Source organism: Neophocaena asiaeorientalis, unplaced genomic scaffold, assembly GCF_003031525.2.
Source record: "Neophocaena asiaeorientalis asiaeorientalis breed wild unplaced genomic scaffold, Neophocaena_asiaeorientalis_V1.1 scaffold165, whole genome shotgun sequence".
NCBI classification, from domain to species: domain Eukaryota; kingdom Metazoa; phylum Chordata; class Mammalia; order Artiodactyla; family Phocoenidae; genus Neophocaena; species Neophocaena asiaeorientalis.
The window spans coordinates 2,294,774-2,310,555 of NW_020173918.1; the positions used below are offsets into that span (position 1 = coordinate 2,294,774).

At 43.3% G+C, this 15,782-nt stretch overlaps 1 protein-coding gene and 1 pseudogene across 1 annotated transcript; one reads left to right on the top strand and one right to left on the bottom strand.

Moving 5' to 3' along the window:
• Positions 1–1,449: 1,449 nt before the first annotated feature.
• Positions 1,450–9,195, bottom strand: H1-1 (H1.1 linker histone, cluster member). Its single transcript, XM_024752003.1, has 4 exons — positions 8,649–9,195; positions 4,815–4,932; positions 1,650–1,754; positions 1,450–1,551 (listed from the first exon to the last, which is right to left on the bottom strand). Exons 1-2 carry the CDS (start codon positions 9,193–9,195, stop codon positions 4,886–4,888), a joined length of 594 nt encoding a protein of 197 aa, XP_024607771.1. The 3' UTR covers positions 1,450–1,551; positions 1,650–1,754; positions 4,815–4,885.
• LOC112404152 (histone H3.1-like) lies at positions 6,482–12,210 on the top strand (annotated as a pseudogene).
• The last annotated feature ends 3,572 nt before the right edge of the window (positions 12,211–15,782 follow it).

A 15,782-nucleotide genomic window follows, 5' to 3' on the forward strand; every position in this document is an offset into this window, starting at 1 on the left:
GCATCTGGGATTTGCTGCAGAAGCGTGGTTCCTTCTCCTGAAGGACAGGCAAAGCTGTCACTGTCCTAGAAGACTAATTCATGGCCATTCACTAAGCACGTGACAATTTTTGATGAGTATCAAACCACCCCAAAACTTATTTGCTTAAAACTACTACCATTTATTCACTTACAGTTCTGTAGGTCAGCTGGTGGTTCTTGTAGTCAGGGTTGAATTCTGCTGGTTCTTCTCCTGTGTCTCTATCAGCTGGAGAGTCAGCTGGCATTGGGTAATATAGGATGGCCTCACCTGCAAGTCTGGCAGTTGGTAGGCTGTTGACTGGGTGCTTCATTCTCCAGCAGACGAGCTCAGTCTCTTTCGTAACATGGGTGTTTCAGGGCTGTGGGAGAACCAAGACAGGGACAAGCTGCAATGTGCCAGGCTCTTTTCAAGCATCTGCTCAGGTCACATTTGTTAGATTACTCGGCCAAGTCCAGACTCAAGGGACAGAGATATAAACTCCACCTCTTTTTTTTTTTTTTTTTTTTTTTTTTGCGGTACACGGGCCTCTCACTGTTGTGGCCTCTCCCGTTGCGGAGCACAGGCTCCGGACGCGCAGGCTCAGCGGCCATGGCTCACGGGCCCAGCTGCTCCGCGGCACGTGGGATCTTCCCGGACCGGGGCACGAACCTGTGTCCCCTGCATCGGCAGGTGGACTCTCAACCACTGCACCACCAGGGAAGCCCTAAACTCCACCTCTTGATGAGAGGAGCGACGATGTCACATTGTAATGAGCAATAAGATGAGATAAATTGAGGGCAATTTTTGCAATCTATCATAAGACATTTGCTGCATACAGTCTCAAAATCTAAATTAAGGAGGGACAGAGATGCAGAGGCATTCTGAGTGCCTGGTCCTCAGTAGATTCGGCACCAGTTTCTCCCCAAAGACAAGGTCTATTAGAGCTCTCAGCACCATCAATAATTCCACTTTCTTCACCCACACAAACAGCTTCAGTGCCTGGGATTCTGTGCGAACGGCTCCTCACATCCTCCTCTCTCAGCCTTGCCTCTCACACCCACTCACACCAACAGCCTGAAGTGGAGTCTGTGCACCGGTTCTCTGGGACTCGCAGTGAGGGAACGGCGTTATCAGGCAGCTGGGATTGGAAATGCAGGAAGCTCTGCACATAGGCTCTTCACCCCTAAAAAGTCCCTTCTTCTCCAGGAATAAGGAAGACAGTGATCGTCGTTCAAGAAGGTGCTTGATTAGCATATTAATTAGCTTGTGCCCAAGAGACTATGCTAATCTCCTTGAGTTTATCCTGATACCCCTGGACAAGTAAAAATGATCCAATCTGTCATATTCCAGGAACTGGGTGTCCGTTCATCACTCCAATTCATGGGCAGGACCTCTAGTCTTCAGATCTCCTTCTCCTTCCCACATCTTGTATCTCAGCCATCCGTCTCCCTGTGTCTCTTTTCTCTAGGTTCTCTGAGGATGGGACTGGTTGTTTTCCTTTTTTCAATCTTGATGCCACTCCTCAGTTCCTGTTTTAGTTCTCTGGACATCCTGCGATCCATTAAAGATATTAGGTAAAGTTTAAAAATAAAAATTTCCACCTTTCTATGATCCAGACAGATCTATGTCCAATTTCTGATTTTACTTACAAGTAGACAAGTGACACCACCCCTCTGTGCCTCCATCCGCTTCCTTCAGTGTGATCGTGGGGCAATAATCCCAGTTTGTAGTGAGAAGTGCTCAGGCACAAAGCACTAGGTATACAACACAATAAACAAGATTTTTGTTAATTTATATAATGATTGCAAAACACTTTTATACTTCTGACCTGCTGAAGAGGAATTCTTGGGCCACCATCACTTAATCTTTGTGGAATCCTGGGTAATTCAATTCTTTCTCTGGGCCTACCATTACTCCAGAAAAATATTAACTCAGTTTTAGAGATCGAGGAAGAAACAACATTCACTACTGTGAGGGGCTCCGCCCAGATCAGTGGTTCTCAACCCTTGAAGCAAATTCCGGTACCTAGAGAGCTTTTAAATAACTTATTGAAGACTGGCCTCCTCCAGACAAATTAAAAAGGGATGTGGACGTGAGGGAGGGGAGCTCAGGCAGAGGACTGACATCCTGCGGTTCTGTAGGTGGCACTGAAGGGTCTTCTCCCCCGGGGGTGTCGCCGGGTGTCACTTCTTTGGCCTTACCCAGGCCCACCACACCCCAGACGAACCACAAGATAACTTCAGCACCCCCTCGCCCCCCGCATGGGGCACTCTCACTTCTCTCCAGATGCGGGTCCTGGGGGCGTTCAAGGTCCCAGCCCCACCAGGGCGGGCGGCAGTATCCCTGGGGGCTGCCCTTGGGCTGCGGCCTCCCTTCCACATTGGCAGGCGGGTGGCAGGTGGGACGGGCAGCCGCAGGATGGAGTCGGGGCCTCCGCCCATTCCGCGAACTGGCGGGAGCTGGTCTACGAGGAATTGCCAATCAGAGGGGCCCTTTCTATTCAACCGTGGCCTCATTTTAACTGAATTACATTGGCAACCACCCTATTTCCAAATAAGGTTACATTCTGAAGCAATGGGGGTTATGATTTAAACATAATTTTGGGGGGAAGGGGGGGTGGGTGGGACATAATTAAAAATTGTCTAGGCTTGCACACTTGGACCTTGCCCTCTCTCTGAAGAGTCAACAAATAAGTGAATGAGCCTTTAAAAAACAGAAACATGCAGAAGTGTGGCAGATAGTGGCTGTTTACCAAACCTATATCATCTTCCTAGACACTGGAATGAGAATATTTCACCTACTTCCTTACATCTCCCTTTGTAGTTAGGAGTTCCCATGTGGAAAGGGAAGCATCGTGACCCTCCAGAGAGTTTAGAGGAAGAAGTGATAAATTAGTTCAAAGAGAGCACCCACAAATTATAAAACGTACTCCCCTTTCTTCTCACATTTTTGCATTGACCCTGGCTCAGTATAGATTCGATGTAAAAGCGTACTACCCTTAAGATATTATTGGCCTTTAATAGCTGGTAAGGAGCTGCTGTGGGGTGGAGTTCAGAGAGCACGTTAGTTCCTACAGAATTTTCCCTGGCAGAAGCAAAAACTAAATGACTTCCAAGGCTTTTCTAGCTCTAAGAATTCCACAGTTCTTTGAAAAGCTGGAATTGTCCTACAATTGCCCTATAATTGAAAAATAAGAACAGGAAGAGTGGATGATCTTATTCATATTTTATAAAGGATCATCAATCCTCAATTAAAACAATGTGGTATTAGTGCTTAACGGAAAGACTGACACAACAGAATAGAAAGTCTAGAAATAGACAAGTAATACAGGAATTTTGTATCCAATAAAGAAAGCATTTCTAATCACTAGTAGTAAAGATGGACTTTTTTAATAGTGCTGAGACAACTAGACAGCCATTTGTAAAACACCAGAAGGAACTTCAAGTAGATCAAAGATTGAAACATAAAATCGAAACAAAACAAAAAGCCAGAAGTACTTAAAGAAAATATAGGCGAATTCCTTTGATTCTTGAAGTGGGAAAGACCTTTCTAAATATTACTCAAAATCCAAAAGCCATGAAAGAAAACATTGGTAAATTCAATTACATAAAAATAAAAAGGCTGCATAACAAATTTTATCATAATCAAAGTTAAATGACAAATGACTATCTGAAAAAAGTATTTTGCAACTCTTATTATGAAGGGCTAATCTCACTAATATGTAGAGATTCTGAAAGCAGAATAAACCGTTGTTCCTTTACACAATATCATCATGTACCCATGGAAAGAATAAGGAAGACCTCTGCTTCCTGTTGTAGACACAGCTCCAGGACATACTGCTAAGTGAACAATGGTAGAGAACATGTATGTATTATCCTATGAAAGGGTGAGAAAGAAGAGTATATATATTTTTCATTTCTATTTGCATAAAGAAACAGTGGAAGGGGAACTGTGTCGTCAGGGACATTGGTGTGTAACTTGACTTCTGGGTGTATATCTTTTCATACGGTTTTGATTTTTGAATCAAATTATTTATTAAAAAATAAAATTAAAAAAGATGTGACCCATGATAATTGAAATCTAGTAATATTTTTTTCTTTAGGTATTTGTATTTGTTTTTAAGCTTCCATTGTTATACTTTTACCGTGCCCTGTTATTTGCAATGTTACTTTTCACCCTTTGAAATAGAAATCCCACTTCTGGGGACCTACTTTTGAGACACACTTGAAAATGATTATGTAATTGTTGTTAACTAAATTTTTAAGAACCCAGCGATAGGTGACTGGTGAGATAAACTATGTAGCATCGCACAATGGAATACTGTGTGTATTTGCAAGGCCGCCATTTTACTATTTAGGAGTTAGTACTTCTTTTTTAATCCAGTTCTGTTTTTATATGCAGAATAATTATATTTTTCTACATGGGCACATTGCTGAAGAGCTGAAAAATATGTTATGGTATAAAGAAAAGAAGAAATTCCCTTCTCCTCCCCCAATATTCCCCGTTTTTACTTTGGCCACATAGGATACAATAAAAGTTTTAGCATCAAGATGAGAGAGTACTCCCCTCATCTTATTTTTTTTCTTTTTTCTTTTATGTGTTATTATTGTACATCTTACACAGCAAAACCCCTTATTTATGGTTTATATCTTCTTAAGGAGGCCCCACTGGTCTTCAATTGTTCTGGCAGTCATATAACCTTCTGTTCTTTTCTCTGTCCCTCTCTTTTTTCTTTTCTTTCAAAAAACCCCACAGGCAGGGATAATCAAACCAATTATTAGTAAAGAATATAATTTCTGTGTCACCATTCTTACCTACTGGTCTCAGAAGATCTCTCAGACAATCAATGAGATTGATTTCAAGTCTGTCTCCTCTTACGTGGATGTTAGAGCTGATATAATTCTGTGGTCAGAACATCAAAACAATGGACTCCTGGAATTGTAAAAGACCATAAGGAGCATGTTAACCACTGGGTTTCAGACTTCTTTGACTGTAACCCCAATAAGACATGCTTTCTTCTTTATGACCCAGAACGTACACACATATGCCTAACAACATAAGTGTCTGAAGCCTAAATTCCAGGAAGCCATATTTATCCTTACAAAGTGCACACTCTAATATGTTCTAGTCTATTCTATCCCTAACAGGCCATGAAAAACACTATTCTAATCTAACCGTTTTGCTTTTAAATAAGCAAATGGAAGCACAAAGAGGTAGAACAATGATTCAGATTTATGTATGATAAATGATCAGGGCCAGGTCTCCTCTGTCCTTTCCCCTTTCTTTATATTCTTCTCTACCTCAGTCGCCCCCTTGGTGACCTCACCAAGTCTCATGACTTTAAATGCCATCCATAGACCAATGACTCCATCTTAATTCAACTCCATCCTCCCCCAAACTACTCTTGTCAAAATTACTGACCTCCATACTGCTAAACCAAGGAACTATTCTCAGGCTTCTAATCACTTCAGTCTATCATCAACATTTGAACCCAGTTGATTACTCCCTTATCCACTTGGTAATCTCTTGGACTCTGCAAATTTCACAACAGAATTTCTGGTTCACCCTCCCCCAACTCCACCACAGCACACTTGCTTCTCTCTTATAGATGACCATCTTAGGAAAACTCATCTCATTCTTTCAGTCACATTGAGTTTGAGGGCTTAACATCTAAGAAAGCACTGAACAAATTAAAAGAGAAAAACCGTATGATTATATCAATACATGAAGTATGGCAGCCATTTAAATTTTTTTTAAGTAAAATAGGAATTGAAGGTAACCATTTAAACATAATGGAGATACAAAAAGTTAATAACAGATATTATTATAAAGGACAACACTTAATACCATGCTAATTAAAACCAAGAACTAAAAAGGGATGCCTCCTAAAAATATTATTCAACTTTATTTTGGAAATTCTTAGCAAATGCTATCCAAAAAGAAAATTAAATGCTTGGTATTCACATTTAAGGAAAACAGAAATAGTTAAAATTATTTTGCTAATGACTAGGAAAAACTCAAGGGGCTCTTAGTTTAAGGAGTAAAGGAAGTAGAATTATAGAAATCAGTAAGTTTGCTGGATACAACATATCAATACATTTCTTCCTTCCTAGCAGTAAGGCCTAAAAATAGGAAATGAGTATTCCATTCACAATAGAAACAAGGAAATAAATTAATTAGGAATAAAATTGAGAAGGACACATGACTCATACAGAGAGAACAGTAGAAAAGAATGAGAATACAGAAATAGATCTCATTATATAAGAATTTAATAAATAACAAAAATGATATATTTCAGTTCAGTATGAGAAGTGAATGGATTATTTAACAAATGGTGTGAAAACAACTGGCCATCCATCTGGAAGGATGTAAACTTGGATTCTATCTTAAACTACATAAAACAAATTCTAGATGGATTAGAAACTAAACATTTTTTAAGAAGCAAAAATTTGTAGAAGAAAAGCTAGGAGGTGAATAAATAATGGAGGGGTGGGATTCAGTTTCTAAACCAAGAGTGGAAATCTAGAAGCTATAAAAGATACATTTGTGATTAAAATGTCTAATATTCAAATGTTATATATATCTCATAAATTTTATATAATACATATAAATGGAAAATATACCATAAACAAAGGAAATATAGAGATAAAAGCCAAGAGTAGAAAACTATCTGCAACACAGGTGATAACTGTACGGTTCATTTTTCTATCATATAAAAAACACAATTGGGCAGGAAAAAGACAAACTGCCTAATGAAAAATTAGCAGAGATATAAATGGAAATTCTCTGAAAAGCTTATTCAAATGGCCAATAAACCTAAAGGATGCACTGGTGGTCATGGTAATGCAAATCAAAGTGACAATGTGAAATAATTTTACCCCCTTTAGACTGGCAGAAATTAATGAGATCACACCCTGATGGTTGGAATGCAGGAGGGGGAGCCATGTTCAGGCTATGTCAGGGCCTACTGAAATTTAAAATACACTCTAACTAATCTAGCAATTTCAGCTTTGGAATTCTATTGTTTATTGCCCTATGCTCAGCAGTTGTAAATAGAGACGTCAATACTTATCAATATGAAATGGATGGATAAATTATTCTACTCCACATGCAGGACATTAAAAAAAAAGATTTGACTTGAAAGGATTTCTTTTAAGGTTAAGAGAAAAGCAGAGAAGCGTATATATCGCCATTTTGTAAATAATAATAAAACACTACCAGAAAAAGAAAACAATCATGCATGTTTACGGATAAGTGTTTGTAAAAGACTGAATTCAAAGGAAAACATGAATAGCTACATACCTGTTTGGGGAAGGGGAGTAGGGATGTGAAGTGACAGTAAGGCAGACATTAAGGGGATGCAAGGAGCCATGCAAAACAATGGGGGGAAAAAGACAAAACATAAAACAATTGACTATTAAAGAATTTGTATGCACATATGTAAAAGTGTTACAACTAATTGAGCTTCGCTAAGTAAAAGTGAGTAAACCTGGCTCAACATATGGTACTTTTTTTTTCTCGGATGTGAAAAAAGACGTTATTAAAATGAATCCCAGAATTAAAGTTTCAAAAGCTTAAAGGGGCAATTCTATGAAAGTGTCCCCGAGTATTTAACGTGGTGCAGCGCACCAGGGTTGAAAACCCTGCAGGCAGAGAAATAAGATCTAGTTAGGCACAGAGTGGGAGTTTCAAATATTATCCAATCAGGGCAGTTCTGTTTCTATAAAGAGAAACCGGGACTAGCTGACAACCTGCAACCGGACCCAGGGTAAGTCGCCGAGCATGAACGACCTGCAAGGTCAGAGCTCGACTGTGATGTCGCTGCAGGAGGCGTGTGAAGCCTACCTGGTAAACTCAAGGACACCAATCTGAGTGCCATGTAAGCCAGAGGATCACCGTCATTCCCAAGGTCAGACAGCTCTTGAGTCACATCTCCTCAAAAGCATTTTTCAGGGCCACCCAATTTTGGAAAAAGCCGATTTAGCAATATTGCCCAAGAACATAATGTCCCCACTTTGGTCTCGCAGAGAACGCCAAGGAAATGTTGAGTTGACAAACGAGCACATAGTACACGGACCCAGCCTCAGCCACAGGTTCAATCGCAGCTACAGGCAGTTACCACTGAGGACGAATGTTTGGGGTGTGGGACTTCAGGATCGGTTCAAAAAGCTCCCCCAGGTATTTCTAACGTACAGGTAGAGATGTAAGCTTCTGGTTAAAATGGGACTAGGGAAATAGATCCTGAGCGTTGAAGCTTAAATCACTTGGGAGACCAAAATCAAAACGAAACAAAACAAGAAAACCAAAACACCAGCTTCCTCAGGAATCAATTTACAAATCCCACAGCGAGAATTTCATCTCAAAAGAATTCTGACGTGAAGCAACGACTGGCTTAAACACACTGCATTTGCATGGGGCTAAAATTTATGAAACTTGTAAGACAGGAGAGCTTGTGTACTTAAAGCTCTTTCCCTGAAATAAGTAGGTGGCTCTTAAAAGAGCCGTTGGGTTATTGGAAGCAACTTCCAACCAGAACTTTTACTTTTTCTTCGGTGCTGCCTTCTTGGGCTTGGCAGCAGTCTTTGGCTTGGTCACCTTTGCTTTGGCCGCTTTGGGTTTCACAGCCTTGGCTTTAGCAGGACTCTTACCTATTTTCTTAGGCTTTACAACCCTGGACTTCTTAGGACTCTTGGAGGACTTCTTTGTCGCCGCAGGCTTTTTAGCCTTCTTCGGAGTCTTGACACCTTTTTTACCAGCAGCCGCCCCGGTGGCCTTCTTGGGCTTCTTAGAAGAACTTGTTACCTTCGCTTTCGCTGCTACCTTTGTGGCGCTGGGCTTGCTATCCACCGAGGCTACTTTCTTGTTGAACTTGAAAGAGCCCGAGGCGCCGGTGCCCTTAGTCTGCACCAGAGTGCCTTTGCTCACCAGGCTCCTAAGGCCTAGCTTGATGCGGCTGTTGTTCTTCTCCACGTCGTAGCCGGCGGCCGCCAGCGCCTTCTTGAGCGCAGCCAAGGACACGCCGCTGCGCTCCTTAGAAGAAGAAACGGCCTGCACAATCAGCTCCGAGACTGAAGGACCCGCGGGTTTCTTCTTGGCAGCTGCTGCGGCCTTTGCGGGCTTCTTCGCCTTCCTGCCAGCTGAAGGTTTCTCGGGGGGAGTGGAAGCAGCTGGGACGGGCGGTGCGGTCTCGGACATGACGGAAGCAAAGAAGAACTAGGAAAACTACTAGGACCTCACAAGGCAGTAAAACTCGAGAGGCTCGAGCGCGCGGTATTTATAGGGCGAGGCTGCGCTGTGATTGGTGCGCGCTGGCGCCCGCCCCCGGCACCCTAGCGCCCCCTGCGCGCCCCTCCGGGTCTCCGAAGGCCAATGCCGGCCGCTGGGGCCTATAGGCCTTCTTCCCTGCCGCTTGCACTGAGGCACCCAGACAGCACCCTGCCCCCCTCCTCCCCCATCCCCCCCGCTGGTCGCCTAATGGAGACAGAAATACTAGGCAGGAAAGGGTACGGCTCTGCCGCCCATTACCATCAGAGGGTGCTACTTCTTTTTAAAAAAGAAGGGTTTTATCCTAGGGGGAGGTGGGGTGAGAAAGAGCTGTAAAGAAGGCAATCACGTAAGAATCCAAGGAGTTTCACGTGAAACCTCGCCTCTAGGAAGCAATGTCAAAAGGACATTTGTTTCTAATCTGCAATAAATGCAAAACGTGTGTCTTGAGTGAGTGGGGAGGGACAGCAGAAAGCGAGGGGATGTAGGCCTGGTCTGCAGGTTTGGGACAAGTTTTCATCGATGCCATTGCCTTTCCTGGCAGCGCTGAGTGATGTGTGGTAGACCCGAGACGCCGGTGCCCTTGGTCTGAACCAGCGTGCATCTATTTGGGGCAAAGAATAGTAGAAAGCAACAGAACTGGCTAACACCGCAATTAACAAGCTGCACAGGTGGAAAACACGCAAACAATTTCTGTAATTGCAACTTGCTTCTACAGTTTAATGCACTTAACGAACTTTTGAACCCTTTTCACCCTCACAACATATCCCAAGCTCAAAACCTAGCACAAGAGAAATATCAAGTAAGCACTGGGTGGACTAAACTGTTCCCGGAAAGGCATTGCACGCGGGGAAGTGTGTGTGTGTGTGGGTGTCGGGGCGAGGGTGGGGGATACGTTGCTTTAGTGTGAAAGCACAGCCCGGGGATAACATTTTAGGGCAGTCTCGCTTTAACTTGTTTTTGGTTGTACAAGCGTCAACAATGCTAAAACGACTTCAGACTGCGAATCAGGCCAACTACTAAGAGAATAAAATGCCCCTCTCACAGCCCCGTTCTGGATAATATCCCCTCACAATTCTGCCCTGGTATCGCCTAGCAGCAGGGAGAATGCAGTGACGAGTCATTCCCGCGCGCGCGACTGCTGTTTTCAAACAAGTCCGCACAGGCCTCAGTAACCGGAGCTTCCCTGGTAGCCCTCAAACAACATAAGAGCTTGTTTCCGGCTTGTGGCCAATAATGTAAGGGTTACATAGAAGGGCACGATTCGGCCAGCTTCTTTACCACCCTTTGTTACTTGCTTTCTTGAGAGTCTGTATTTACAAAATGCATTACGTAATTTCTAAGAATTTGAAAAAGGACAGTTGGAACTATGAGTCTTAGTTAGAAGGATAGTCATTTATAACACAGGTATACAATCTTTCTCCAAGGTGAAGTCTTCGTAAGTGAAAACTTCTGGAAAGACATAAACTTTTCTTAGAGTAATAAACGTGGCTTCTAATCAAACAAAGCTTTTAAAAGAGAAAATATGCATGTAGAATTTTCTTGTTTAAATAATTTGTACCTCCCGTGTCTAATGGGTTAAACTGCTTCAAATGCAACAGAAACGCTCCATGCAAATGAGGCATGCTAGATCTCCTTTCTTAATGGCTATCCAGTATAATAAACTTAGCCAATGAGAAGGTAGAATCTGGGTTACCGCCTCTTCGTCTAGAAGGTCCTCATTCGGTGTTCTTAAAGTCGACTATTTTACGTGACATATAGGAACAGCCGTTGGCAATATTAAGCTGTCCTCGTTTTGGTCCGTAATCCATTCATAGGCCCTAGTCCCTCGCCTGCTCCTCATAGGTAAACTCTGAGACGTTGTGCATGGCGTGATTGTGTGTCCGGCGTTGTACCTGGCTAAATGTATTCTAAACTTTAGAAAACTTAAGTTTCAGGAAGTTCCAAGTGTAAAGTCAGAGCATAAACAACACTTAACAAAGAAGTACCTTGTTACAGGAAATATTTCTGGAAACGCCAGTTTGATTTTACTATGCTTGAATTTACATCTTGTAGGTTTCAAAGAAGTTTCTCAGTTTAAGCGTTACAGAGGGATTTCTTTTTTTGTGAAATGGTTTTGGAAATTTATAATCCGTTATCGGGTTATCGAGCAGGGAATGTAGAATACATTAGGGCAATATTCTCTCACTCTCCCCTCCCCTCCAGAACCTAAATAAATACACAGCACTACAGTACCAATGAAGTTAAGGTCTGTTTTTTCGAAAAGGTAACGCTCAAGGCATTGCATTCTCATGAAAATCGTGGGCGGAAAAGAACAAAAAAACAATTTGAAAAGAGCCGAGGATATAACGTAGTGGCCAACGAAACTGCACGGTTTCTGGAAAGTTTAAATGTAGACCAATCAGAGCTTGCTACGTAATATTTAAACATTTTTCTCGCCCAATCACTTCACCTTAGGTACTATAAATACTTGCAAACTGGTGGGCGATGTTTTTGCGCTAATATTCGGTACGTCTGTGTATCTGTAACTTGTCATGGCTCGCACTAAGCAAACTGCTCGTAAGTCCACTGGCGGCAAAGCGCCTCGCAAGCAGCTGGCCACCAAGGCGGGCTCGCAAGAGTGCGCCGGCCACCGGCGGCGTGAAAAAACCCCACCGCTACCGGCCCGGCACGGTGGCCTTGCGCGAGATCCGCCGCTACCAAAAGTCCACGGAGCTTCTTATCCGTAAACTACCTTTTCAGCGCCTTGTGCGTGAGATTGCCCAGGACTTCAAGACCGACCTGCGCTTCCAGAGTTCGGCGGTGATGGCACTGCAGGAGGCATGCGAAGCCTATCTGGTGGGGCTTTTCGAGGACACCAATCTGTGTGCCATCCACGCTAAGCGTGTTACCATCATGCCCAAGGACATCCAGTTAGCCCGCCGGATCCGCGGGGAGCGGGCATAATTACAGCTTTTCTCTGAAATTTCAACCAAAGGCTCTTTTCAGAGCCACCCACGTTTTCAAGTAAGGGCTGTAAGAAACTAACTTTCCAACTCAAGTTGTTCAGTATAACTTTGCATCTGCTTGGGAATGAATAGACATGCATCAACACTTGTCGGATTATGGATAACTTTTGTCTAAATATCCACTGCGTATGCGAACACACTGACCCTTTATAAGTTTATGTAAATAGTACTGTTTTCTCTTACCTTAGTAAAGAGCCAGAGTTTCAGAGGCACGCGAAATGATTGGCATTTGCAGAGCATTTTAAAAACATGGCCTTGTATTAGTTGTGAAACACAGGAATAGTGTGAGTATAAACATTTTTACGTTTCTAACTTTGATCTTGATATTTTTACAATTATCAAAATTTATTGATAATAAATTTTCGCCTTTTTAAGTATTTCTTCTACTTAGGATATTTGGAATCATGTTTCCTCTTAAGCCTAATTCCTCCAAGTACTGTAGTTAAAACAGTAGCCCAGTCAAGGAAGCAAAGACTATTGGTCAAACTGACCGCTTCCCACCTGCCCCACCCGCCCCGCCCTTCCCATCCTTCCGCGTGAGTTCCCGGGGCTTGGAGGCGGGATTAAGGGAGGGGACCGTTGGCGTCACACTTCCGGTTTGCGCGCTTTCCATTCTCTCTTTGGGGGAGTTGGGCGGGGGAGAGGTGGTAGGTATATAAGGATCCGCTCTCCCTTTCTTTGTCAGTTGCTGTTGGTTTGCTTCTTTCGAAACCATGTCTGGACGCGGCAAAGGCGGCAAGGGTCTGGGTAAGGGAGGCGCTAAGCGCCACCGCAAGGTTCTGCGCGACAACATCCAGGGCATCACCAAACCCGCCATCCGCCGTCTGGCCCGGCGTGGCGGTGTGAAGCGCATCTCCGGCCTCATCTACGAAGAGACCCGCGGGGTGCTGAAAGTGTTCCTGGAGAACGTGATCCGGGACGCCGTCACCTACACCGAGCACGCTAAGCGCAAGACTGTCACCGCCATGGACGTGGTCTACGCGCTTAAGCGCCAGGGACGCACTCTCTACGGCTTCGGCGGTTAATTGAGCTTTCCGATTTCGCCATCAAGAATTAGCATTTCTCAACCAAAGGCCCTTTTCAGGGCCACCCAACTACTCATAAAAGAAAGCTGTAACCATTAGCCAAGGCACAGGAGTCTGCAGCTCAATGGTGTGGTTAAAATGAAAACTACTGAGTCAGAAAACATTGCGGAGATTAATGTCTATATATCCATGTAACTCCCACTCTCGCTTCCATTCACTGGACACAGGTAGGGGGTAAAGGTGATACTCCAACTTACTAAAGAAAAGTGGGAAAGAATCAAGTATGGCGAGAAACTTGAATCGGTTTAGCAGGAACAAAGAGAAGCACTGCCCAATCAGCAAGCCCCATTCATGGATTTCAACCAATCAGAACTGATGATCTCATGTGGTTCCCCGCGGCGACCCAAATTTGGGGGATGGGAAATCAGGCGAGAAACGCCAAAGCCCTTGTTTAGAGAATTTTTTTAATTTGTGTTTTTACGGGTTATGAAATAGACTCCGACGAGACATCTGAATGGCTCTCAGTCATGTCCTGAGAACAGTACTGAAATTACCGCCTCTAATAGGATGATTTGTCTCGATTAAAAAAATAATCTCTAGGGCTTCCCTGGTGGCGCAGTGGTTGAGAGTCTACCTGCCGATGTAGGGGACACGGGTTCGTGCCCCGGTCCGAGAGGATCCCACGTGCCGCGGAGCGGCTGGGCCCGTGAGCCATGGCCGCTGGGCCTGCGCGTCCGGAGCCTGTGCTCCGCAACGGGAGGGGCCGCGGCAGTGAGAGGCCCGCGTGCCGCAGGAAAAAAAAAAAAAATTCAGACTGCCAGCAAACCCAGGGCATTGAATTCAGGCGAAATTAAAATCTCGTTTACGAAGAAAACGCACTTCCTTCTCTTTCGGTGTCAACACAGCCCTCAGCAGTTAGCTGTACTTTTTTCCTTACTTCACAGAGGAATGGAAATTAGGGTGATGGAAATGTTCTAAAATTAAATAGATTGTAGTGATTGGTTGTACAACTAGGTAAATATACTAAAATTCATTGAGTTGTACACTTAAAGTGGGTGAATTTTATGGTATGTAAGTTATATCTCAATAAAGCTGTTTTACATATATGTATATGTATGTGTGTGTGTATATATATATGTATATATATACATATATATATACACACATATATAATCACCAGGCAGGGTAGCAGGAGATTGTTTGTAGGGTAGGCACTGTTGGTCTGTGAAGAGTTTCTCTTGCTAAAGTTGAAAGTATGGCCTGCTTGGTCTAGTCTGTCATTATAGCCACAGGAGGTTTTAAGCAAGAATGTCCCTAGTCCAATTATATATTCCAGTAGCATATCAGACTTTAGAACTCAGCTGGAGAAAGGATGTGAATTCACTTGAAGTTGGCTAAAAGGAAAACAGCTTATCCTCATCTAAAAAGATATTCACAAATGCCTCTGTCATTGGGTTCCTTTTTGTATCATTTTTATAGAAGGCTGATTTCAGCCTCGGTGTGTTAGTTTCAGTCAATAATTCTCCTAGCTTTTTTGGTCCCATTTCCCACCTGATAACTGTCCTCCAAGATTTTGGGGGGAATGATAAAAGTACAGAGCCTGGCTTAATTTAAACTGTCAATGGGGAGAGTTCAAGGCTGCATTCTAGATGACCAGAGGAGCAAAATGGGCCTGGTTGGGATAGTGGTCACTTTATGTTTTCCTTAGCTGGTGTCCTGGTGTCTGTCAGGAGATATGTATTGATTTCATGTAATGTGCCTGATACTGTTGTAGGCATTGGGGTACACCAGTAAGCAAATTAGAATTTCCTGTCCTCCATTCAGAGCATATGTAATGAAGTGTGTGGATAGTTTTCCTGCACTGGAGGGAGGTGTGGTTGCTCCATAGACCAGCTTCTGTTATGGCTGGCCTGTTTTTTTTAGTTCATAAGCCGTGTAGATAGTATCACACTCATTTTAGTCACACCCACTACCTGAGTGAAAAACCTGTGAGCCTTCCTCCTAACAGTCATGAAGTCCTTGTTCAGAGCAAAGATAATGCTGCCTGATTTGCCACTCCTGCAACATTCCTAAGAGCCAGAGAAAACCTGGCATGCTGACTGATTCAGACAGTGCCAAGTCAAGGAATTGTAGATGGGGGATCAATTATGGCAGCCCTCTGGTGGGCTAGGGGGGTGGGAGAGGGCCTGAACGCTTGTGTAGAAAATTCATGCATGCATTCATTCAACTCTGCCATGAAAGGACACAAGGGAAGACAGCAGTCTATGAAGCAGGAAATGGGTCATCAGACACCAGATCTGTCTGAATCTATCCAGTGCCTTGATCTTGGACTTCAGTCTCCAGAACTGTGAGAAATGTTTGTTGTTAAAGCACACAGTCTATGGTGCTTTTATTATAGCAGCCTGAACCAAAACACCATTTTATGGATATAGATTATATTTTATCTGGTCCCTTCTCATGACAATTTACATTGTTTCCACTCTTT